This window comes from Pezoporus occidentalis, unplaced genomic scaffold (assembly GCF_034315485.1).
Source record: "Pezoporus occidentalis ecotype Australia unplaced genomic scaffold, CSIRO_AGI_Poc_V1 ctg277, whole genome shotgun sequence".
Classification (NCBI taxonomy): Eukaryota; Metazoa; Chordata; class Aves; order Psittaciformes; family Psittacidae; genus Pezoporus; species Pezoporus occidentalis.
This window is the reverse complement of record NW_026914686.1, coordinates 244,435-270,787: the sequence shown is the minus strand read 5'-3', so window position 1 is coordinate 270,787 and position 26,353 is coordinate 244,435. Positions and strand designations below refer to the sequence as shown.

Below are 26,353 nucleotides of genomic sequence, written 5' to 3'. Positions count from 1 at the left end.
GAGATTGTGTTAACTTGATACAACCCCATCTGGTTTCTGGATTGTCTTTTGAGCTGGGGGATCAGTAATCCATTTCTGGAGAACACCCTGCACCCAAAGCTTAATAAGCACCAGGAAGGGTAAAGAACATGAAGTCTGGGACTCTGGGTGGAGTTCCTGGGGCTCAGCAAAGCCCCTGCAATAGCAAAGATAAAATGTTATGGCAGTGATGTGGCTCTGAAGTGAAGAAATGGGTTGAAATTCATCTCCTTGGCCTTTAGAGGTCTAAAAATCAGGTGTCTACACCTAAGCCTGTCAACAGGGGTTCCTTTTATGTGGGCCGCCACAGTCACCTTCAAAGGGTGACTCATCTTTGCTATTTTGGGCACCTATTTTTGGGATGCCCTGGGGAGGAGCAGCCTTGGCAGCCAGGGTGAAAAAAAGAGGGCAAAATGGGATCTGGGACACGTGCAACTCATGGTGACCCAGACATACATTGTGCAGCTACAAATAGTAAGCTTTAAAACCCTGTAGACTCAGGTTTCTCAGCTGTATCACGTATCTCTGGCAGATAACTCCAGTTACAATGCCAGCTTTGCATATTTTCTGCTTCGCCCTTAGAGCCTAACAGTGACTCATTGTTGTACTTGCACATTTTGTGTGTGTGCAAAGCTCCAGGTTTTAAAGATCAGCTTAAAATAAACAGCAAAAAAGACGCCACTCCAGTGCACTGGTGGAACACCTCCCATGTGCTGAAGGACACAACAAAGCCATCTGCATCCTGACTATCAGTGTGCGAGGCAAAAAGTGGATCCCCGACTTCTTCTGGGATCCACTATGGTGTTGGGTGGTTCCACAGCAGTGAGCTTGCTAGGTAATGACAACACTGTCAGACCCGATGCGATGGCAACACCACTGAACAAACACTTGGGTTCTAGTGCTTTCAAAGAGGAAATGAAGCACTGGCTCAAGTCCAGAATGCAGAGACTCTGGCTTTGCTTCAGCTTTGTTACAGATTTGGGCAATCAAACACTGCCCCCCCCCCCCCAACCCTGCTAACCAAAACCAGTTTGCAACACGAGGGATGCTGTGAGCAGTAGCTTTTACTTGCCATGGGTTAAGGCAGCAGCACGGCTCAGTCAAAACCTCCCATTGGCTGATTTGTTCAGTTCTTCCCCAAAACACTCCTCTCACCTTATAAAACATGTCTCCCTCTTCCATCAGCTTGCTCAAGAGGATGATCATGATGTCTGGTTTGGAGGTTGCCATCGCCCATGTTGCTGGACCTGTAGTGTACAGGATGCATGATGGGTAAAAAACTCATACAATGCAAGGGTGGTAGGAAGCTGGGTGGAAAAAATATCCTGGGGTGGGAATTTCTGCTGGAGAGAACAACTTGGCATGGTCAAAGGGCTGAGTGCTCCAAATGATTGAGCTGACAATTCCTCTCACACTTAAACGTCACATCCACATTACAATGGTTTTCCTTTGCAGTCATTAAGGCTAATCCCAATCACCACTCCCACAATGGTCTAGGAATGCTGGGAGCCACTTCCACAAGAGGGCAGTGCTGATTGTGGAACCAGCCGGGGCGGAGTTGGGGAAACAAAACATATTCAAAAGGCAAGATCAGAGTGGTTACATCAAAGCATTTCTAAATGAGAATCATGGAAGTGCAGCAGGAAACCTGCAGCTGGGCTGGCGATAGGTGTTTAAGTGGGCTGTGATTTCCAGCTTCACAAGATGGGAAATAACTAGAGTAGAAAACCCATTAAGGTGGGAAATACGACACAGGGAAGGTCATGTCTAAGTGCTGCCGGTGCCGGAGCTGTCGCTTGGGCTGGGGCCACGCTGGCTCTGCCTGTGCAGAGCCAGTTGTTATCTCAAGGACTAATACTGGGAGGGAAAGGGTGACAAAAATCTGGCGATAACTCATTAGTGTGGGTGAAGAATAAGTCAATGATATTCTATAAGTAGATTCAGTACGTTTTGGGGGAAGGAAGTTAGTTTTTGAGTTCAAGTTATTCTCTGCAACAGTCATTAAAAAAATTATTTGAAGGTGAAGTAAATTAAAAGATTAGAGGTGTTGGGGATGCATGCAGGCTAAATCAAACAGGAGAAAGCAAGGCTGACAAAGCTATCAGATCGAAGCTGATGCTGACAGCAATGAGATATACCTCGTGGGCGACTCGGTAACGTCTGACAACCTTCAAAGAAAGGAGAAAACAAAAAGTTGTAGGAGAGAGGGGAGAAAAAAAATGTATGAAGGTGAAAAAAAAGAAAGGAAACAAAAAGCAGCTGTGAGAGGCAGGCAGCAAAGAAGCCAATGCACCAGCAACATCCCCTTTCACAGGAAAACGTAACGTGAGCGGCTGTGTGGCGCAGTGCAGGTACCACTGAATCTGGAAGCATACACAGAGCGAGTGACCGCAGCAGCTCACAGCAATGCATGGACAGAGTACGTTTGCTGACTCAGACTAGTAAAGATAGAAAAAGCATTACCAGAGGAAGGACCTTGCCAAAGAAACAGTGGTTTATTGATTAACTTTGCTAGGTAATATGACATAATACATATATATATATATATCTCCCCCGTTTTAACCAAGAGAACAAGGCAGCCACCACTTGCCGGCTGCTTTCCAAGTCCAAAGCAGCAGTTGGGCTGAAGCTGCCTCGGTGCTGTATGTTCTAGGAAGCCAGCCCCACTGCTGGGAGCCACCAGATTGTCCCCTTGTCCCTACCTATCTTTGCTCCTTTCTTCAGGAGAGTGACGACGACCGAGGTGTTGCGGCACCCCACTGCCCTGTCGAGGGGGCGCATCCCGCTGTAGTCAACGTGCTCAATCATGGCCCCATGGTCCACCAGAAACTGAACCTGCAACAAGAAGTCCTATGGTCAGTTCACTGCTTGGGCTGAAACCACCCCTGGAGGGCCCGAGGGTATATCAGCCACGGTTGGATGGGGCTTGGAGCAAGCTGCTCTAGTGGAAGGTGTCCCTGCACATGGCAGGGGCTGGAAACTGGATGTGCTTTAAGGTCCCTTCCAACCCAAACCAGTATGATTCTATGGAGAGCCATGACTCTACACACTTATCGCTACATTGAGTTAAACTGTACCACTTTAGGGCTTCTACACCAACTGCCTGTTGCCCTCTGCACATGTTACTTACCACCTCTGCATCGCCGTAGAACGCTGCCAGGTCCAGGGGAGTGCGTCCGTTCTTATCCGCATGGTCGGTGGCAGCACCATTCTCCACCAGGGACCGCACCACGGAGAGATGTCCTTTCAGACAAGCCCAGCTGAGGGCTGTCAAACCCTCCTTGTCCATCAGAGAAATAGAAGCACCTGGAAGAAGAAGAGAAGCTGTGGCTGCCCCATCCCTGGCAGTGTTCAAGGCCAGGGGCTTGGAGCAAGCTGCTCTAGTGGAAGGTGTCCCTGCCCGTGGCAAGCAGCTGGAGCTGGATGAGCTTTAAAGTCCTTTCCAACACAAACCAGCCTGGGATTCTATGGAAGAACAAGCATTAGTTCACTTGAGCTCTCTGTTGTTGAGCACCACAATACAACAAACCATCCACTTAGTGATGACAGCTTATTCTTAGAGAGCTCTGTACATCATTATTAATCACTTTATTGCAGATCTCCCCTCCACAGCAACTGCAAATGCACTGAGAGAAGCTGTGGAAAATGAGTTTATTCACACCCAACTGCAAACTTTTTCACACCTAGCTCTGTCGGCTTTGCTGGCAAACATCTCCTGAACAGCAGGGAGGGTTTGACATCCCTCAGCTGAGACATCAATCTTTCTTTTTCACTGGTTATTTCTTATCAAACCCCATTCCAGCTCGTGCTGAAGGCTTCATCAGAGATGAAGGCCATTTTGCTGTTTCAGCAGGTCATGGTGTACCAAGGGGAACCAAGTCAATCCAGCTCAGTTCTCCTATAAAAAGCACGTATTTTCCCCTTTTCGCTCCCCTCCCCTTTACCCAAATTGACACAATTTCCAGCAGCATTTCTCCCTGAACTTTACCCAATATAAATACAACGCTGTGGGATAAACTGCTGCCAAGTGCAAGCCAAGGAGAGTGGGACTTGACATTTTCTTGGATGAAGAACTGGGCGCTGCCATACCAACGGGTCAGTGTTGCTTCATACAGCATATGGAAACGCATCTGAGATCTGAACAGCAGCATGAAGTGAACACTCCTCTTCGTGGCATGAAGACAGCTCCCGTTGCCATGGCACAGGCAGGGCTCTGGCTCTCAAGCAGGCAGAAGAGATCCATACAAGCTGTGCTCCTCCGAGGGACTGCGAATAACTGCAGGATGCTCCTGCCAGGGGGCTGGGCTGAATTGCTGCTGCAGTGTTTTAATCCTGTAGATAAAGTCTAAGCCACCCAGCATGAGACCTTCCCTGGCTCCAGAAAGCTCAGCAAGTGGGGGAGTGATGTGAATTGCCTGAACCTTCCTGTTCATGGGAGCTGCCATAGCCCCCGGTTCGCACCCATCGCCCTGCTGACAGCAAGCTGACAGGTTCTCCCTCCTGCACAGCTCTGTGTTGTGGAGGAGCACCACACAGGAGCAGTTGCTTGGGAGATGCTCTGAAACCTCCACCCAGAGCTCCCAGCACCATTGCAGCATCCTGCTCACTGTATGCCTCCCAGTGGAGGTGGGAAATGACACTGGGACAATGCAGTGTGACACAGAGGGGCACTGGCCCCAGGGTACAGGCTACGGGATGACAATATGACACTATGAAAGTGCTGAGGCACTGGCACAGGGTGCCCAGAGAAGCTGCGGCTGCCCCATCCCTGGCAGTGTTCAAGGCCAGGTTGGACACAGGGGCTTGGACCAAGCTGCTCTAGGGGAAGGGGACCCTGCCCGTGGCAGGGGCTGGAGCTGGATTCAAACCATCCAATGACTCTGTAACATAAACACCTGAATTCTTGCCAGCCTTCTCCCACATTGCCCACACTGCACCCAGGAACCCTTCTGAAGCTCGGTGAAAGCTCCTCACCCCCCCAAGGCCAACTTTTGCTCAGCAAAGCAGGATGAAGTCTCATTTCATTCCTTATTTGTGCCAGCTATTTTCCTGCCATCAAACTGTCAAAGTCTTCTCCTGTGTTTTCCCTCCGACTCTCCTGGAGCAGGTAAGACAGCTCTTGCAGTAAGAGGGCAGGCTTCAAAGCCACATCGTCACTCGACCTTCCCACTCTTCTCCCAGTCCAGTGGAAGAGATGCACCATTACACACTGTGACATGCACAGACTCGAGGGTACCACTGCAGCAACACAAGCTGATGGTCTAAGTGAGCGGACAAAGAGAAATGCCATAACACTCCTCCAAGGCAGCCTGGGCATGAGCTTCAGATGCTGCCGTGGCTCCCAGCAGAACCTCTGCTTGACCCTGAAGGCATCTTCTGCTCCTTCAGGGATCTCTGACTTATTTAGCATTAAGGCAGTCAGACAGGAAACAAATGGATGGTTTTGAGGGCAAGAGGCTTAAGGTGACCTCATGGGACTGATCCCTGCTGCAGTGGGAAACACTTGTCTGGGTAAAGCTTGCTTCTGAGAAGGGCTGAGCTGCTTCCCTAAGAAAATGAACTGGCTAAATGCAAAAGTGTCAGAGGCACAAGGCAGCCAGCAAGGAGCAGCATTCACATGTGCCACATACGCCAAGGCAGCAAAGACATCAAGGGACTGATTCTTGCAGGAAAATGAGATTCAGAATCAAGCTCTCTCCAAATGGAACGAGCATCGGGAATTATTTAGCTTTGTGAAAGGGCTGGAGCAGCTCTGCTCTGGAGCCAGGCTGAGAGAGCTGGGCTGGGTCAGCCGGGAAGAGAAGGCTCCTTAAGGGGAGACCTGAGAGCAGCTCCAGTGCCTAAAGGGGCTGCAGGAAAGCTGGAGAGGGGCTTTGGACAAGGGCCTGTAGGGACAGGCCAAGGGGAATGGCTTGAACCTGCCAGAGGGGAGACTGAGCTGAGCTCTTAGGCAGAAGCTCTTCCCTGGGAGGGTGCTGAGGCGCTGGCACAGGGTGCCCAGAGAAGCTGTGGCTGCCCCATCCCTGGCAGTGTTCAAGGCCAGGTTGGACACAGGGGCTTGGAGCAAGCTGCTCTAGTGGAAGGTGTCCCTGCCTGTGGCAGAGGCTGGAGCTGGAGGAGCTTTGAGGTCCCTTCCAACCCAAACCATTCCATGACTGTGTAACACAGACCCATGTAAGTATGAGCTTTAGCAGAGCTGCAGCCAGGGAAGTTTAAGTTGCTGTTCACACGTGCGCTACTGTTGGGTGTTCAGTGAGAGCAGCAGGTACCTCTCAAAATCTGGATTTCAAATTGATTGATGATTGCAACTCTGTTAATAAAAAGTGTTTACAAACGCTGCCTGTGTTAATCAAGTACAGCCAAATTAGATTTGCTTTGCAACACACTAATTAATGCTTATGGCTTATGATTCACACGCTTTGATTTTAATGAAACACTGAATGGGATCGTCAAAGGCCTTTTAATTAAAATACATCATCTATCACTGTACTCTGCCCAGGCTTGTGCTAACTTTTCAGGACTATGTGTTATAGCATATTTAGGGGACTTTATGAAGCTATTTCGAAGAATGGACCTTTTAAAGTAAAAAACATGGTTTTCTTTTGACTTTTTGGGTTCTCAGTGTCTGAAGCACTAGGGAAGCATTATGAGCATCAGAAAAGATTTAACTGAATCAGTTCCTAAGAACCTCCTGCCTCAAAGTGATCTTTGTCACATCCCTATGCAGGTTACAGACACCCCTATGCAGGGGACAGCAAGGATCCTACTGGCCTGGGGCTCAGGACAGAGAGAGAATGAGAAGCTTGTTCTTGGAAGCCTGGCAATTTTACAGTGAAGAAAGGCTCTTACAACTACCAGGTAGCCAAAAATTAATGGAAAATTACCTGAACAAACAAAAACCTCCCATTGGTTATTTGTCAAAAAAAAAGGGGAAAAAAGAACCTCTATGGAGCTACAGAAATACTGAACAATCATGTTCACAGGCTGGAGGCAGTGCGCTGCTCTGACTCACCTCAAATATGCACAGCAGAAATGAGTAAAACTGAAACATGTTCCTGTTGGCTGAGTAACTCCTCCTGAAGGAGAGTTATTACAGTGAAAGTACTCAACAAAATGACTGTGTGAGTGCAAAGCTGGAGAGCAGACTATCTTCAAACGAATTCTATCTCATTTTCAGTAAATACATTGAATCTTTGAATGCGGCAGGGTCTTCCCCTCCTGCTGATGTTGGTGTCAAAGACATGGGCAACAACACTAGCACTAAAACCAGACGTGTTAAAACACATCCCAAGCTCTGGCTCTGTCCTTGAGTCTTGCCTGCCTGTTCCATGGTGATGCTGACATTTCAGTCATAGAATCATAAAATGGCTTGGGTTGGAAAGGACCTTAGGACCATCCAGCTCCAACCCCTGCCACGGGCAGGGACCCCTTCCACTGGAGCAGCTTGCTCCAAGCCCCTGTGTCCAACCTGGCCTTGAACACTGCCAGGGATGGGGCAGCCACAGCTTCTCTGGGCACCCTGTGCCAGCGCCTCAGCACCCTCACAGCAGAGAACTTTCTTACATCTAACCTGAACTTCCCCTGTTTAATCACATCATTTACTGATTGGGGAAAGCTCCAATCATGGTTCAAGGGCATACTCTTAACGCACAAGGCACCAATGTTATCTTATTCCTAACTCAACTGCGTGGCTTTGAGGCTGTGAGCACCAAACACAGACAACAAAATGCACCACATTAACACTCAGACTGTTCTAGTCTTGCTCTCCAATAAGTTGGATTCAGTGCTGAGAACATCTCCCACTGCCCCATCCACCACCCCGACATTACAAACTCCAGCTGTGCAGAACACAGTGTGGTGGGACTTGCCGGGGCCAGTCCCCAAGCACTTGCTCTAACCTTGTGCAAGCAGAAACTCCACTGTGCCCAGATGTCCCTCAGATGCAGCCATCATCAGTGGTGTCCGGCCCTGCTTATCTGCCATGTTCACATCGGCACCGTGCGTGAGCAAGAGATCTACAATCTGCAACACAGGAAGGGAGAACACACGTTTTATGTGGAGACCAAGCTGGAGCCAAGCAAGAGCAGACCTCCTGCCTTGAAAACTCACCCCACCAAGGCATGGTGCCCTCTGGCATTACTGCTGGGATATAGGAGAAGCAACAGAGATATAAAGACAGGAAAAATGACCTCTTAAATCAAGAGCACCCGATTTGCTTCCCAAATGGTGAGGTAACACAGGACTTAAACACAAGGTGCTCAGGGTGTTTGAAGCATCAATATCACTTCTTCTCACTCCCATCAGTTTCCAGACCAGTTTGGGCTTGTCTTCTCCACCCATACTTCAGCAAGACGGAAGGGATGCCCTGACCCAACGTTTTAGACCACCCCGATAGTGTAAGGAACCCACTCACCTGCCAGTGGCCCTGTCTGACAGCGCTGAAGAGCGGAACGACCCCGCGGCGGTTGGGCTGTGCCACAGCAGCTCCCTGCTCCAGGAGGAGCCGGCACACATCCAGCTTCCCTCGCCCGGCTGCTGCCGTCAGAGCTGCAGGACAGAGAGAGGCAATGAAGGGAAAGGGCCATGCTCACCACAGGGGGGGTTCCTACCTGGAGGTATGTCCTTCTGCTGGGTGCCGAAGGGATGGTGTCTGAAATGCCAAACGTATCTCACAACAGGCAAAACGAACAAAGGAAATCATGGAGTATCACACTGCTTTGGGTTAGAAGAGACCTTAAAGCTCCTCCAGTTCCAACTCCCCTGCCACGGGCAGGGACACTTTCCGCTAGAGCAGCTTGCTCCAAGCCCCATCCAAGCTGGCCTTGAACACTTACAGAATCATAGGATAGGTTGGATCAGTACATAAATGGGTTGGATCAGTACAGTTCTAGCTCTTGTCATTTTAGTTTACTTCAAAGGTTAAATCTTCCAAGAAAAGATCTCATAATGTTATGGAAAGAGGCTGAAGGGGACAATCAGCTTTTAAAATGTTCTTTAAGACACAGTGAAACTGGACGGGAACCACAATGCAGACCCTTCTCTCATGAAACCTTCACCACCTCCCCCTGTGTCTCCTGCAGGTTTCCCCACAGGAAAAGCCATAGGTTACAAGACTGAGCGTGTTTTAGTAGGGGCACAATGTCCAGAGAAATAAGAGGTCTTTAGGTATGCGCTGCCTCGACCAGCTCTTCTGCAACCTGCCCTTGATTCAGCCCACCACAGCTACAAGAGAGCCAGGGAGGGATGAAGCTGGAGGCACTGCCAGATCACTGCCAGCCACTGGATGTCAGGCAGATCTGTGGCTTTTCTCTGTCCAAACAAGCAGAGAGCAGCATAATTCACCTGCAAGGGTCCTTGTGTAAATCCAAATCCATCTCTCATTTCCAGCATTACAGATGCTCACAGTCTTACAGGTGGGTAGAGCTTTAGAGCTCTTCCCCTGACAAAATGCACCGTTAACTCCAAGTATGGTTGGGTTAGAAAAGACACATTCCATCTGAAAATAGTTCCAAGTGCAGGACCTGCTTTTGACTCATTTTTGGTATTAATTTTAGACTTTTCAGTTCCTCCCCTCCTCTCCCTAACTTTCTGTGCACTTGAGCACAGCTCCTCTGCCTCGATGCTCCGCTGCTTCTCGTAGGAGTTGGAGCAGAAGGTGGGAGTCTATTTCGAACTGACGTAGCTTGTTTTTCCTCTGAAGTACAGTGCTGTGGGATGGCTGATTACGAGGTGTTGATGGGTTTCCAACTGCAACACTGTTCACGTTGGGGGATTTAACTAATTCTCTGTTCTGTTCCACATTATGGTCGAGTTTGCTTCTCTTGGGGTTGAGAGATAGCAAGAGTTAAAAGGAAAAGTCATCTCACTGCCACAAGTAGAACATGCTGCAAAATCTATAATCAGATCCATGTGGGTTTTAAACGTAAGCTACAAATATAGAAGGAGGATGGTGTCTAATGTGCACGGCAAAGCGATTGGTATGCAGGGCTCTGGGGTTCTATTTCTAAACCTGCCTGCACTTGAGATGTTGCAGGTTAATTTGAGGTATCTCACGTCAAAATGACTTAGGTTTGCAACAATGAAATGACTGTAAATCACCAAAGTGTTTGGTGTTCACCAGGGAATGGAAAAGACTACTGGACCAGGATGGTTTGATCCATGGGCATATCCTTCTCCACTCTGCCTTACAATCCACTTGACCTGGACTGATGTCTTTTTGCTGCTGTGCTCCTCAGGGTTAAAGGAACCAGTGAGGGTACGTAGCTCCAGCCTTTCCTTTGCAGCTCCAACTCAACGGAAGCTCAAAAGCTTCTGTGCCACTCAGCCTTCAGCCCTTATGGCTTCAGGAAGGTTCCATGCTCATGCCCTGGCTTTGCTGCCTGCTGCTGAGAGGAAGCTCTCCAAGCTCGTCTTGTGCCATGTGCAGATATCCTCAGACACGGAGAAACAATGAGGGGTGGAAGGAGGGAGTTCAGTCCAACAGGACCTGGGGAGATCACATCACTGAGGTACATTCAGACCTCATTCATGCCTGGGCTTTGAACGGAAGGTTGGACTAGATAACCCCTGTGGTCCCTCCAACTGTACCTGTACCCTGCACCTCCAGCCTTCTAACCAAAGCAACTCTGGCACCCCCGAACTCCCAACTCCACTGCTTGTCACTTCAAGCCCATGCTGGCATCCAATGGCCAGCACTACCCAGAGGCTGGTGGCCAACTGTCCAAGCCCAAAGCTCAAACAAACTACTTCAGGAAAAGATTCTAGAAGGACCTGCTCATTTAAGCCTTTTGGCACTCCTTATCGACCATGGCCGATTTCAAGTCGTCTCTTAGAAGACCTATCAGCCTGTTTCTGACACCACCAATGGCCATCCAACAGCCCCTGGTCTCCAAAACCTGTGTGTTGAAGAGACCGGAAAAGCCAAGGAAAGGCGATGGGAGAAATGGGAGAAATGGTTTTGCCTGAAGTTTTACTGCTTGCCAGAGAGCTCCCGTGGCCCAGCATGAACAAGGCGAGTCCACCAAAGCCAGGCAAGGAGCAGCGACCGGGATCCTGGGCTGGAAAACAGGAATGTTCATTTTGCAGCTTTCTTTTCTGTAAGGATGTAGTGCCAGGAGAACAACTCACTGTGCAATAACAAAGTCTTGGCACGAACAGCAGAGAACAGTTGCTGTGTATCTCAAAACACAGCCCAAACACAACTTGAGAGAAACTTCAGGTGTGGACGTGCCCCTGTCCATCCATCAGCGAGCAACAAGCCACAGTCTCCAGCACCAGGGATCTGCAACAGCACATTCTGCCCCTGCCGTTGTGCAGAGCAGGTCTGTTTTCTCCGAGGAAAACCAACTTTATCTGGAGAAGGAATCATTAAATTGCTCCTATACAGCACATGGATCTGTTTCACAGCTTGGCAGCAAGACAAGAGCAGCCTGATGGAGTTGTTCTTTGTACCTCCAGCTCTGATGGAGTTATTACAAGTGACTCAGATACTTTTGTGCTAGGTTTTGGTATTAGCCTTGTCCCAGGGGGAAATACTCTATCTGGAGTGGGATACAGTGTGCTGTCAGCAATTCCTGAACTTATGATGTAACTTGGCACTGCCGTTCAGATGATATCAGGCTGACATCACCAAGCCAGGCAGTCAGCCCTGCTCTACAGAAGATTAGACTCAGGAGCAATAAGTATCCAAAAAAGACAAGGCATGATTCAGATTTTTAGAGCAGATTGTTATTTTGAGGTGGAAACCATCATTTCTCTTCAAATTTATCTGAAGTTGCTATTTACTTTGGGGAAACTAGTAATAATAATAAGAAAACAATGTGAAGGGGAGTCTTGTGATTTGTGAGGCACAAATCCACATTCCCACATACCCCAGTTACTCAGAAACCCCTCTCAGACAGAGAAACTCTCAGTTGTCTCTGTGTCCAGCTTCTGGCATTGTTCAGGGAAAGGTATGGGAACGGGGACACGATGACATGGACAAAGCTTCTGCTGAAGGGTCCTCAAGGAAATTGGCAGGCTGGGAACGACAGAGCTGCCCAGGACATATGGAAAGAGGGGAGAGAAGAGCTGGATGTTGTCAGGGAGAAGAGTTGGACACCAGCTCAGCAAAGACCTATGGCTTTATACCAGGCTTTCCAGGTTCATCCAGAAAGCCAGGACTATCTTCACTCAAGTTCATCTGTAGTTCGTCTGATGCTGCCCATGAGGTTACTTTGCAGGGAGACAACTTAGGGCATTTGATCAAAATCTGAAGGCATCTGGGTCACCATCCTATTCACAAGATAGTCTCTCTGGACCCAAACACCAGAGAACATTGTGGATGAGCTATCTGGTCACCACCCCAAACTCTCAGCTCACTGGTAGCAAAGCCATTGTCCTGTTACCAATGCTCAGCCATTTCATTTGGTTAATTCCATATCCCATTTCCTTTTTTTCCCATGACACCCTTGGGGTACTTTTAAATTGCTTATTTGTCTGTGTTGCCCTGATTTCCACTAATAATGGCACAATGGCCTTGTTACTCAGTTCTGTCCTGTGGGAGCAGGACCCGGCTCCTTCATGCCCTGCAAGTGGCCCAGAGCAGCTCAGGCACCCGCCAGACAACCCACACCTCTATCTTTGTCCTTTAAAGCTCAGGGGCAATATTATCTGATAGATTCCATTCATTCAGCCTTCCAGTGCCTAAAGGAGTGACAAGGAAGCTGGAGAGGGGCTTTGGACAAGGGCCTGTAGGGACAGGCCAAGGGGAATGGCTTTAACCTGCCCGAGGGGAGACTGAGATGAGCTCTTAGGCAGAAGCTCTTCCCTGTGAGGGTGCTGAGGCGCTGGCACAGGGTGCCCAGAGAAGCTGTGGCTGCCCCATCCCTGGCAGTGTTCAAGGCCAGGTTGGACACAGGGGCTTGGAGCAAGCTGCTCTAGGGGAAGGTGCACCTGTCCGTGGCAGGGGTTGGAGCTGGGTGAGCTTTTAAGTCCTTTCCAACCCAAAACATTCTAGGATTCATATGATTACCAGGCTCCAATAAGGCTGCATTTTGAAAGGTACAGGGTACAAACCAGCTCAAAAGATAATCCCACTTCCCCTTGCCCCCTTCTACCCAGAAACAACCTGACCTAAGACCAAGCCAGCCACAGTCTGTACCCCTGGATCATGTCATTAGGGAGCAAAGCCGTCAGAATCAAAATCAGTGCTCTGTCACCCAGAGAGGGTACCCATTACCTTGGTGTATTAACTTGACAAGAACATTACCAGGGATACAAGGAGATTAGGGAGGTGAGTACAAAAGATTGTGGATAATATTTATGAGGTCACTGGAGTTAAATCTAACAACTCCATATTTGAGTATTTCAAGAAATGCAGATGATGGTGAGGATCGTCTCTAGGGAGTGGAAGGGGTGGATGACTGCTTTCATTTGAAGTTAGGAAAGCAGGGTGTCTGGTTTATACCCATCCATATAAACATAACAGTATTGAACAAAAGAACATTTGTGTCATTACCAAGCGCTAAATAATGCCAAGCTTTAGGAAAATGAATGGTAATTTAACAGCTGAGTGCAAGCTGCACCCTGGCACCTGAAAACAAAGCAGAGGAACTGATCCTTCTCCCTTCATCCAAACAATGCCAGGGATCAGGAAGCATCAGGTGATGGGGAGCCCATAAATACAAACACTGACATGCAAGAAGCAGCTACAGAAATCACCTGTCTCTCCCCACAGGCTGTCAAAGCTGTTGATCTGAGCTCGCTCCACCTCCTCTTCATCTTTTTCTGGAAGATCGAGCAGGTAGGAGACAATCTGAAACCAAGCGAGATGTCAGCTCACAAATGTGTTATATATAAACTGCTGACATCTTAACACGAGCTGCTCTGCATATACAGAGGAAAAGGAACAGGCTTTGCCTGGCACCCTGAGCTCAAGCAAGTATTCTTCCAGAGATCAGTCACTGAATCTGATAAAGGAAAACCCCACACCCATCCAAGGGTTTTGACATGACCGCCCATGGTGAGCCTGTGCAGTGTCAGGTCCTTAGAACTCTGTCTGTCCTGCTGCAGTGCCCTGACACATGCAATGGATGTGCCTCTGGGAGAAGGTGAAGCCAGACTGAGGTATCTGGATAAAGAGAAAACCCTCCTCAAGTGATGGAGAAGGAGAAGGGGCTGCTGCGGGCCAGGGCTCTGCTGAGGGACCGGTGGCAGTGGTTTACTTGGCAGTTAATATTTGGACTCTGATCTTAAAGCTCTTTTCCAACCTCAGCAATTCCATACATCGTTTCCTACATCCCAAATCTGTATCAACGTGACAGGAGGAAGCTCTCTGGCTCTTCTCCCTCCTCCCTGACATACAGTCCAAAGCTACATGGTCTCACACTCCCCTAACAGCGCCAGAGGAGCAGCGTTAGCTGCATGCTGCATGCAGCATGCTGCAGAGCATCCAGCTCTGCTTAAAGGTTTATTCTAACAACTTAAAGGCTTGTTATGCTTCCTCTCTTGGACACTTGCCTGGATCAAAGGGATTGCCAAGGATCTGTGAACCCTGCTGCCTGCGAAGGGAAGGGGAGGGAGAGCAGGACAGAGATATTGATCCACCTCCAAGACCCTCTTTGGTCAATGTTCTGGCTAGCAAACATAGCCACACCTTGGTTTCCCACCCCACAGAGGCAGTGCTGTGCTGGTAGGTCTTACCTCGGTGTAACCCATGCTGGCTGCAGCGATCAGGGCCTGCTGGATGGCGTGGCTCTTCTTAAACACTCCCTGCTGCTGCCCAGCCATGGTCCAGTCACACTGGATCAAGAACTTCACCACCTCCAAGTGTCCTCTGAGAGCAGCGTGAACCAGAGCGCATTGACCGTTCTTGTCCAAATGATCCACCTTGAAAAGAGATGACAAAACACAGTTAAACCAAATCACAGGCAAAATGCCTTCACTTCCTCAGTTTCCATCCTGGATTCAAAATACTGCCACATGTGCAATATGTGCATTTTTCTGGTCAATCATCCCTTCCACGACCAGAAAACCACCATCCCCGAACAACTCTGCCCCAGGCTTAGGCATCCTCTTAGCCACAAATGTTTGCTCTGGGTAAGTTACCATTAAATCCTTAGCTTTCATCAGTTGCCTGCAGACTCAACGGCTGCAAAAGCATTTTTCCCCTTGGTGTCCTGAAGTCGTGTTTCCCAGGGACTGAAATCACACACACCGCTCTCATCGCCTTCATCCAAATCCACACAAGGAAAACCAGCTTGTTTTCCAGATACCATTGCTTTGCAGAGACACAGAAGTGCCTCAGCCTGCAGCTGAATGCACTGACGTGAACCCAGGGCAGGCAGAAGTCAATTGGAAACAGAGCTGGTGCTTGGCAGCCCTACTGGAACTTCCCTGGTTGGCTTTTCAGGACAGGGCATGCTTTTCACTCAATGCCTGAATACATCAGCTGGGATTTCTTTGTCCTACCTCAATACTGGTACCTTGGAGAAATAGGACAGGCAGATCAGGGACTGCCCTCCTGCCAGCAAACTATTGCAGTGCTCTGCACCGTATTATTTCTCATTACTCCTATTATAAATATGAGTAATAATGATTATATCAAGATAATCTAATGATTTTATAGTGATATTATAACTAATATATTAACATTTCTCATTTGCCAACCCAGGCAGCAGTCAGTGTTGCAGTTTTCTATGCAAGAATCAAACATCTCAGCCTCCAAACCGAACCCAGCTGGTTTGGGGCTATCTCCTCAATATAATTAGGGATACCCAAGGAAAGCTAAAGTGGCAGCACTTTCACATTTCATTGTGTAGCCTAAATCTTCCTCTTCTCAGAGATGGAATGCTGCTTCTTGCCAAGGAGTGCCACCCATCTCAAAACACCCCAACAAAAGCAGAATTCCTTTTTTCCTTCATATTGTCCTTGCATTATGACAGACAACATGGCAAGATTTAACTGTGGCCCTTAAGCCATCCCAAGTTTCATAGCAGAACCATACAAACCCATGTTTTGCTTTCTGAACTGCAGCTAAACATATAGAGCAACCACAAATTGCTTCCAGGAGGCTCCACTTCAAAAATCAGTGCAATTGTCTTCTTCAACAACATACTGAAACTTGACTCATGCTATACAATTAAAACTCCAAACACTCACCACAAAGCTAAACAAAGGGTGTTTTTCTGGGATCAGTCTAAGAGGAGTGTTTGGAAAATGTGTCTCAAGGAGGCATCTCAAGAACGCCCCGTGCCACAAGAGCAACGTTGGCATTTTAACCTTCTGCGGTCCAAGGACCTCAAGCAAAGCGGAATCCTGGAGGATATTCTTTATAGCAAGCATCCCGCATCCTGCCTGCAGCTTGTGCCCTGCCTTGCACCAACACGGACCAGTTGAAATCAGCTTTTAGAGGAACGTGGTCACTTCACCTTAGCCCGTTTCTTGCAGAGCAGCACAACGATGCTCAGGAATCCAGCAGCAGCCGCGTAGCCAAGAGGAGTGAGGCCGCTTTCCGAAGCAGCGTCTACGTTGGCCCCAAACTCCAAGAGCAAAGCCACCATCTCAGTGTAGCCCAGGTGAGATTGGACACAAAGAATAGGGGCGTTGTTGAGAACCTCAGTGCGGTAATTCACGTTTGCACCTCCCAGAATCAGCAGCCGACTGACCTGCAGAGGGAAAGAAGAGCTCCTGTTAGGTGGGCTCTATGGAGAGACGCTGACTTATTGTCAGGGCAAAGACAGAATGTAAAGCAGGGCCTTGGGTGTATCTCCAAGCAAACAGCAAAGGACTCAAAATGCTGAGTAGAAACACTTGCCAAATAAACGGTCCCATTTTAGGCAGAAGGAAGAGTTTAATCCTTCCCCTGAGGGCTGGTTAAGTGGCTTGAAGGGTGCAGAACAAAGTCACTACAGCCACGCTGCAGCTGGGGACACAGCATCTTTCACAGGAGGATGGACCCTAAATAACTCAATGGACCATCCTTCCCGTGGGATCCTCTCTCGGGATGGCTTTGCTTGTCCTACTGCACTGCCAGGCTTGCACAGCTCCCTCTGCACTTGGTCGCACTAGAACAGGCTCTATCTGCTGCTGGAGAGAGTGGCAAGGAAGGGACATGGGGACAGACCCCAGGCTCACCTTGCATGTATGGGAAGGAGCTGGGGTGAACTTCCTTCCAGGAAACCTGTGTCACTGTCTGAGATCCCTTCTGCTATAGAGAGGAAGTCACTTAAGCAAACACATTCACCCTCACAATGCAAATGGGCATGAAGTGTCTGAGCTAGCACAGGAGCACGTGCTGTTGAGTTTGGTGTCGCCTCCGAGTCGGTGCCTGTGACAGCCCTTTATGGGGCTGTCAAATTCCAAAGCCAGTTCTCACATCCCACAGCTCTGGGGAGGAAAACCTCAAGTGAACCATTCTGCACAGGCACGACTTCCCTGTTCGCTCACTGCAATCAGAAGGAGACCCCTGGTTAAAGTAGAAGAGTTGAGGGCTCATCCCAGACAGCAGCACAATCCCAACTGAACTGATGGGCTCTCTCTCTCATGGGAATGCCCAGCACTGCCTGGATAGGAGCACTGCCATAGGCAGGCAGCTACAGTAAACTGGGAGCTTCTTGTGTGAATTCTGAACCACGCCAGCTCTCCTCCTCCTCCTCCTCCTCCAGTACCTTTATGTTTGGGGTGTAGAGATTCCTCAGAGATGCCAAAGCCATGGAAAGACCTTCCGTACTGTAGGAGATCCAAAGCCCTTGCAGGATGGAGGAAGATACCCCCACTTTTTTACTCAGCCCCTAAAAGAGAAAAGATGACTTAGATCCAAGCTTACAACCATGCTCAGTTACACAGGGTAGATCCTTTTGGGTCTCTGGACTTCAGAGAGTTTCAAGACACTAACAGCTATAGGAAATAACTTGCAAAGGTATGGTAGCCATTTCCTCCCTCTAGGAAAAGCAGCATTAAACTGTGAGCAATCCAAACCCACTCAGTCTCATGCTAAGGAGCAGAGCAGGCTTCCTTTCACTATTTTCTTTTAGTAAAGAACACATTATTTTGGCAGAACTGATTCACAAAGTTATTACCCAAACTGTTACACAAGATGACCATATCTGCTCCCAGTAAGATTAACTACGGAAGTCTCATGCTCAGCCTAGAATGGTATTCCCCTACCTCACACCAGGCTGGCTGACATCCATGATCACACTATATGTAATGTATAGAAGGGTTCCCTCCCTCCTCTTGAAGGAGCAGCAATTGCTCTGGAGCCAACAGATGGGAGCAAACAGCTGGATGGAAGAGGTGAGGAATGGGGTTTGCAACTCCAGCAAACGGGCTGGATGATGTGGGTACATGGTGTGATGTGGGTACATCCTCTGTGCTGCTGCTCTGTCATTGATTTACCATTAAAGCCTGTTGTTTCCATGGAAACCCTACAGACATTTTTAATCCTGTTTTGATATGCAAACCCTGATTTCTATCTTCCCTGCAAAGCCATGTGGTCATTTCTAGCTGTGCAAAGCAGCAGGATCCCATCTCACTTTTGTATGACAGACTGACACGGATGGTGTGGGGTGTTGGAGGGCAAACCAGCAGCAGAAGGTGGGCTTTGTCTCCTCTAAAGGAAGATGTGCAGGAATCATCATGTAAGCCCACTGCTGGACTCAGCTGCAGACCTCTGATACCTATGTGTGAAAGATATTCTGAAGCATCACAGCAGCCATCAACAGACTTGTCACTTGAAACGGTTTTACCATGGCAAGAAGCAACAGATCAGAGAAGCTCTTACAAATAACAGCTCCCTGTGCTTGTTCCCTTCAAAATTCAGGCAGCTAAAGAGAGAAAAATATCTGCTTGTGGAGAGAGGCAGAAAAAAGAGCTCAGGAATTTTAGCCACCATTAAACGCTGCTTTGGAAATGACACAATGCAGGACACTGGAGGCCACTATTAAATTTCAGTGAACTCAGTACAATTGGGCAAATGGAAACCCAATTTGATAATCAACGGTTAAAATAACTTAAAAATAGCTATAATAGTACCAAACCCAGAAATAAGCTGTTTGAGTCACCATCAAGATCAAGGGAAATAGTATGTATTCTCAGAATAGCCATCTGTGAATAATCATATAAGCTATAAAAATCTTAACCACTGGATTAGAATACATGCCCACAGATAGCAGTGCAAGACATAAAAGGTGACATTTAGCCTTTCAAGAATAAATACACCCAATACCATTCTCATTCAGATACCGAAACAAATCTGTGCTAATTGAGCAGCCTGGTCTGGTGGAGGGTGTCTCTGCCCATGGCATGGTGTTGGAACTGGGTGATCTTAAGGACCCTTCCAACCCAAACCATTCTGTGATTCTATTTCTGATTTACAGATCATATATTGCTTTCTTAGTTCCCTTTTGAATCCTTCAGGAAAAGCAGATCCCAGCTGGACGTAACATCAAACTGAAATACCAGCAGTGGGGGATGAGGGACACCTACTTCTTGATTACTGACATTTTAACTAACTAAGATGAAATCAAAGACTTCCCGTTGGTTGACTGGCAAAACAGACATCAGCCTGGAGTGTGGGTCTTCTTGTATCATTACTGCACATTTCTCATCATGCCCCTTCACTCCATGCCAGGCTTTCCAAGCTGGGTTTCCATATGCTCCTGTTAAGACTGGCAATTGCTTTTAAAGACTAAAACATTTGTACTTTTGGGGGTTTTGGTCCCCAAACTGTTTGAGGATGTTTGTGTCTAAAACAGAAACCCAGGAGATCTCAGCCATGAAGGGAAGAGGGGAGTGTGAAAGCTTCTTACCACCCGTGTGTTGGGTCATCACCTTGTGTCGGAGCATCACTGCCTTTTTACCCCTGGGAATTCCAAGTGTCCCATCATTACCTTGCACAAGGTATCCCTGGATGTGAACTAATAGGGACTGGGGAAGGACAAACAGGTTTTCTGCACTAATCACAGTCTGTCTCTAAACCCAGCTCTCAGTACTCTCTGGCTGGCCAAAATGCTTTAGCTCTGTTCAAATCCTCTCCTTCATGATGGGTACATAAAATGGAATTCCAATGGCATCAGGCCTCCATAAATACCTTCAAAATCAAGATCTTTGTGTCTGCAGAAAGCTGCTATTGTAACATGAGAACTTCAGGAGAAGCACACTGAATTGATGACCCGACACGCTCCCTACTTGGCAGAAACCCCAGGCCATACTGGTAATGGCTGCAGCAAAAGATCAGGCAGAGTGAAACGCTTGAATGGAATAAACCATGTTTGTTCAGAAACAAATACAGTCAGGAACACCAGGAATGGGGATCTGTGCCCATGCTCTTGGAAATGCTTTCTTGAGATCTTAAACGTGGGCTACAGTGATGAGCTTGATGGCTCCTTCAGCACCTAACACAGCTTTTGTTTCACTCAGCAAACACTTGTTCAAAACAGGAATAAAAAGAAACCTCTTCAAGGAAAAGCTAAGAGTTTTACAGTGGTTTTAATGCAGCTAATCCAAACCCTGCGGAAACTTTATAGTACTCCTAAACAACGTGCTGTTATGCTTATCTGTCACCGAGACATGAGTCCTGCTGCACCCAAGGACTGTGCCGAGTGATGATGTGAAACAGAAGGCTCTGCTGATATTTTTCATATGCTAATTGGCATTTTCTCCTATTGTAAATATTGCTCAATTAAATCTGGAATCGACGGGCAGCTTGTCCACTTAATGGAATGTGGCATTTGTTTATAGAGCCTGAAACCCTAGTACGTGTTTCTGCTATGGAAGTGTGAAGATTTGGAACCACATTTAGAACATAAATGGCAGCTGAAGAGGAAACTCGCTGCTGAATGTGGCCTTGAGAACGAACTCCAAGTTTCAGTATTATACACTGAGGGGTAATGTGCTGATCTGGGGTTCCTCCCCCTTGGCTCCAACCACGGCCTTCCCAAACTTTGCTACTACACTGCTGGTGAATTAGGCATAGGGAGCTCAATAAATAACCCCACCACGACTGATGCAAGGCAGAAACTATCTGCTCTAGGGATATAAGGTTTTTCAGTCTGTAAAATCATGTATGGACCAGATTAAAATACAGCCTCATTTCTGAGCTGTGGCTGCCCCATCCCTGGCAGTGCTCAAGGCCAGGTTGAACACAGGGGCTTGGAGCAAGCTGCTCTAGGGGAAGGTGTCCCTGCTCATGGCAGGGGTTGGAACTGGATGAGCTTTAAGGTCCATTCCAACCCAAACCAGTCTGGGATTCTGTGATTCTATGATTTCCACCTTCTGGTGTATGGGCCAACTGGCACAAGAATGGTACTTAGTTTATGGGTCACACTGCTGCTCACACTGAAGCTTGCCTTTCAGTTCTCCAGGTCCTAAATGTCTGCATGAAGAGTAAAATGGACCAACCATCGGATAATAACAATCACATTTTCTCTTGACAACCTAAATGTTACAGATTACATGGGAAGAAACCTCTCAGGGTACAAGAGCAGTCTGAGGTAAGGAAGCTATCTGTTGAATTCACAGTCTGAAGGATGGCTCAATTTCATGGATTTCTTCTATCCCAATTTTCTAAAGCTCCTTTCTACATGTTTCAGCAGCCTGAAGCAATCACACTTCTTACAGCAACCCGAAAACAGGAAGAGCCTGAACACTGCCAGAGCCGGCAGGTTACACGCAGTGGGGATGAGGTTAGCATAAGTCTTCATGTTCATTTTTCTTACCTTAAAAATATGTGCTTTGAGAATGTGATGTCCCAGTTCAATAGTCTGCTGTCGATTCAGTTTTCCTTCTTGACGGGAAAACCAGAAGGCAAGTAATGTGTGGCCACTCCTGAAATCAGAAGAAAAACTATATTAGGATTTGCTTGTTACAGCAACAAAACAATTTGTGGTAACATTCTCCTGCTAAACCTTCAGCTTTAGGAAACAGAGCTAGGCTAATTTGCAACACCAACTGACTGCATCCTGTATGACTGGTGATCAGTGATACCTCAAAAACCCCCAACTGCAAGAGCAGAGGTACAACTTCATGTAGTGCTTTGCCATTTTGCAGAGGAGATCTGGAGGATGATACCCGGAACGCACACCACCGATCCCGAGGTCATTAGAAAATGACATATTGAACATAGCCACACTTTGAACACACGCATTCTTTACATGACAACCACATTCTCTACCCTCTGACAAGTCCTGCAGAGTGAAGCAATTTTACTTCTCTGTGCAACTCCTTCTAAGCACATTCTCCAGCTTTTCTAATACTAAAGATGCTTCTGGCATGAGCTGCCAGGCTGACAACCAAAGCAAATTAACTGAGCTACACAGAGCCCTGGTTAAGGCAAAGCATAATAAAAGAGACAATAACTTCCTTTGCTAATGGTGATTCCTACTGACATTTGTTAAACACACAGACTTCCAGCTTGGAATTCCCAAAGTTCAACATGGCTGAGGCTTCCCAAAGGTGCCAGAAGCTGATTCTCTGCACACACACACACAAAAGACATGTGAAAAGATGTGAAGTAATGCAAACCACCTCTGTTAGAGCTGCTGCCCCATCCCTGGCAGTGCTCAAGACGAGGCTTGGAGCAACCTGGACTAGCTATAAATGTGTAAATGCATACAGAGGATTGGAACTAGATGAGCTTTAAGGTCGCTTCCAACCCAAACCTGCCTGGGATTCTATTAATTCCATGGATGCACCTGTGGATGCAACAGCAGGAGATGCAGCAAGCAGGGGAGGAGGCCACCAAAGCTCCACGCTTGGACCTCCGTGGTCTGCGGTGGTGTCGTTTGCTTGGTTTTGCCAAGAAATCTGTATTCTTCTTTAAGACTCTGGGTATTCCCAAGGAGTCCTTTTTAATCCACTCCATTTCTGGAACTTAATGTGACTACCCGTAAAAGCAATCAAACCCCTTCTAGCCAAAGAAAACAACATGATACCAACCGGGGCTTTAAAAGGGCTTTTAAGGACAAGGGAACGTTCCGAGCTCATCACTAGTTCATAAAGCAAGGAAGTACATCTGGTGGCCAAGCGTCGAGTCTGAGAGAACACAGGAATGTTCACAACAGTGGCAATTATTCCAGTGTACCCACATCCAGGGAGAGTGATTCACGTCTCAGAAGAAAAGGGAAGACTTGCAATGCCATGACCAGGTGTTTGGCAGGGGCTCCCCCCAGCTCTGCCAATGAACCTCCTTTTGGACCGATGACACATGGATTCATTTGAATCCATGCTCAACAATGCTCTGCCAGACCCTGTGGTACTGTTAGGACATGGACATGCACCCGCTGGAGGAGTGGGATAAAAACCAAAGTTTGCTTTCAAGGTAGGACTTGATCCCCAGGCCAGGTGAAAGAGCACCACATCCCGTTACATGTAATAAACTGGTGAGTAATTCTATTGTGCCTCTCTCCAAAATGCCATTAAATGTATAGAGACACCATCAATGCAAATAATAAACTGCTGTCTGAAATGTTTATATGCACTGACTGCAGGATCCCATAGCACCATGCTTCCTATCACTGGAGAAGGAGAAGCTCCTCCAGATGGTGACTCTGCCCATCAAGATGTAAGCTTCGATGCCTTTGTGCACAGGGCAGTGCCTGTGATTTCCATGCATCTGTGCTGTGAGAACCACGGAGCACCAACAGAAGGGACAGAACATAAAAAGCTCTGAAAACAGAAGGGCCTTGGAAGTGGTTGTAGCACCTTAAGTAATCCACAGCTTGTTGCTTTGCCTTTCTTTCACTCTTCCTCTCTTTGCTCCCCATCGCTGGAGTGGGAGAACTTCAGGTCATAGCCTTTGAAAGGAGAGACACAAATGCACTTGCTCATTACACTGATGAACCTCCAGGAATGCCCACGGAAAGGAGAAATGGGTCGGAAGGAAACAAGTGACTATGAAACACAACAGCTTGAGCTCGACAGAGCTGCAAGTGAAGGAGCGCAGCAACTGCTTGATGTTATCTGTTCCCTTCAGCCAGATGATGAAAACCTAAAACTGCTCTAGACCAATCAGTGCATCTCCACAGCTCATCAGATTCACAGTGCTGCGCTTGTGGTTTGGAGAAGAGCCAATGCTGAGGAGAACCAGTCACGGGAATGATCTGCCCAGGGAAGTGGTGGGCTGCCCAACACTGAACACTGTTAAGATTCACTGGACAGGGGGCTGGAACATCCAGTCTAGGTCATGCCTTGCCTAGAAAGGTCGGACCTGATGATCTTTGAGGTCCCTTCCAGCCTGGGATTCTGTGAGTCAATGATTCCATGGGCTACCTCCACCAGAAGGTTGGTGGTGCAAGTTAATTCAGAGCCACCAGCTCATTGCCCTTCTTGGGGAGATTTGCTGGGCTGCTCATTGGGAACCATGGCTTTCAGCTCCAGCTCTGAGAGTGGCTGCACATGGGACCCTGCAGTCACCCCTCCCTACCTCTGCAGAAGGGGAAATAGTGCCTGTTGTTTGCTTGTGGATGGAAAACTCTGAAACCATCTGGGCAGGCTCTGAATGAAGCGGTCACTACATGAATCCTGAAGATCCAGAAGCTTCTAATGTGCCTTTTCTTTGCAGCAGGAGATGAAGTGCAGGCCCCATCTGACACACAAGGCCAGGTTCCAGTGAGCTCCTATACTGCTTCTCAGCTGCAGCTGGCAGGGTATTTACCTACATGTAATTATATGCATGGTTTTGGCTGTTATGAATAAGGCATGTATGAACTATTCCAGACTAAAGTACGGTACTCACGTGTAATACATTCCCTCTGCAATGTTTCCCAGACCTTGGCTTTGGGCTTGGTGAGAATACTTGCAGTCACTTGTTCTGTCAATGTTGACTGCATGCTAAACCAGACTACAACAGCCCAGGCTTTTTGTCTGTTGCTTCTTTCTCCTTTCTATAATAGAGGATGGTAATGGCATCTCCATCAGAGAGCGCAGTGAAACGATTTGCTCTGAACTTCAGTGCTGCAGAGTTTAGCAGCAGAGATTGTTCTATTTTTAATGTAAGGTTTCTTATTGTGAAAAATGAACCGTGCTGCCAGCTCGGTTTTGACAGCCTTTGGTTGCTCTCACAGGCTGCCTGTAACAGCCAGGGGTGCACATACATGTGTATACGTGCACATACATGTATATATAAACCAAAGAGGAGTCTTCCTCCTCCCAAGTCCTGGCACAGCATGAATCCGGTGCATGCGTACAGCAGCTATAGGAAGGAGAATATAAGTAAAGACTACATATGGACACAGCAGGATGATGGATTCAACAGTGGTCCCTACACCTCCCTTATTGACACAAGCTGAGGCACACAGAGCTCTGGGAGCAGAGCAAGGTGATGTGGGGAGTTAGTACCTCAAGCACATCCCTCACTGTGCCCCTGTCCCTTGTGCTACAGGTGGAAGGGGACAAGGTGTCACTAACGAAGTGACCAAAGAGGTGCGATGGAGCATGTCGAAACATAGAAGAAAATGCTGGAACCTCCCAGATCTGTGCTTCCTCTACACCCTTCTATCCCTCAGGCAGAGTAAAAGAGATTTAAAAGGGTGTAAAATGACTCAGGGGTTAAGGAATCACTCTACCAGAGTAAAAACCAGGCAAAACAGTAAATGAGAATCAGTCCCATTCACTTCTGAACATACATAGGTCCAAATTCCCTGATTTACATCCACATCTCCCTTCTTCCAGCTAATCCCACACCACCATTCCAAACTCCAGAGATCTGACACTGTGCCCAGTGGATCTGCTCTTCCAAGGGACGTGTGCTTGTATTTTATGCAGCTCTGCAGAGTGCAATTCCATAACCTGGGCACAGAGAACAATGTCTGCTCTGACAAAGCCAGAGCTGCCTTTGCTTTCAGAAGCTATCTGTCCAAGCCTGCAGAAAGGCCAAGCCCTGCTCAGTGAGCTCCTCCTGATGGATCACTGAATCACCACAACTGATTTATTGCTTTAGTTCCCCTCTGATGTTAGAATTGTGAATTGGGAGGAATTAAGGTTCTACAACAAAACTCACACAAAGCAGGGAACGCTCCTCAGCACACGATATTCTTTCCTAGAGAATGAAACCCTGCTTTAATTTGCTGAGCTAACTGGGACAGTCAAGTTGAAAGGCAAGAAAAACCTCTCCATCCCTCAGGTCATATCGCACTGCAGCAAGACAACCTATGATCAAACCCCATCACCCTGCCTAGCAGTAACCAAGGACACAGCAGACGTGTGCTACCAATTCTAGCTGCTTTAGGAAACTGCAGACACATTCCTGATGAACAGGGTAAGAAACCTTTGGAGCATGGCTGCTGCTTGCTTCTTTCATAAAGCAGTTCTCTTCTTTGCACTGATGCATTCTTACCATAATGGCAGAGGAACACCC

The 26,353-nt window shown here is 47.8% G+C and overlaps 1 protein-coding gene across 13 annotated transcripts in view; it reads right to left on the bottom strand.

The window, feature by feature from the left end:
• The window catches only part of TANC2 (tetratricopeptide repeat, ankyrin repeat and coiled-coil containing 2), a 218,872-nt gene that overhangs the window by 11,412 nt on the left and 181,107 nt on the right, over window positions 1-26,353 (bottom strand). For 11 of the 13 annotated variants that reach the window (XM_062625109.1, XM_062625115.1, XM_062625114.1 and 8 more), the window contains 11 exons: window positions 21,717-21,825; window positions 17,667-17,789; window positions 16,428-16,664; window positions 14,701-14,886; window positions 13,720-13,813; window positions 8,432-8,565; window positions 7,917-8,040; window positions 3,149-3,324; window positions 2,721-2,853; window positions 2,157-2,186; window positions 1,174-1,265 (listed from right to left, as the gene is read on the bottom strand). In XM_062625109.1, coding sequence (XP_062481093.1) covers window positions 1,174-1,265; window positions 2,157-2,186; window positions 2,721-2,853; window positions 3,149-3,324; window positions 7,917-8,040; window positions 8,432-8,565; window positions 13,720-13,813; window positions 14,701-14,886; window positions 16,428-16,664; window positions 17,667-17,789; window positions 21,717-21,825 — 1,438 coding nt within the window. The remainder of the gene's footprint in view (window positions 1-1,173; window positions 1,266-2,156; window positions 2,187-2,720; window positions 2,854-3,148; window positions 3,325-7,916; window positions 8,041-8,431; window positions 8,566-13,719; window positions 13,814-14,700; window positions 14,887-16,427; window positions 16,665-17,666; window positions 17,790-21,716; window positions 21,826-26,353) is intronic. The other 2 variants (XM_062625112.1, XM_062625118.1) reach the window with 1 other exon arrangement.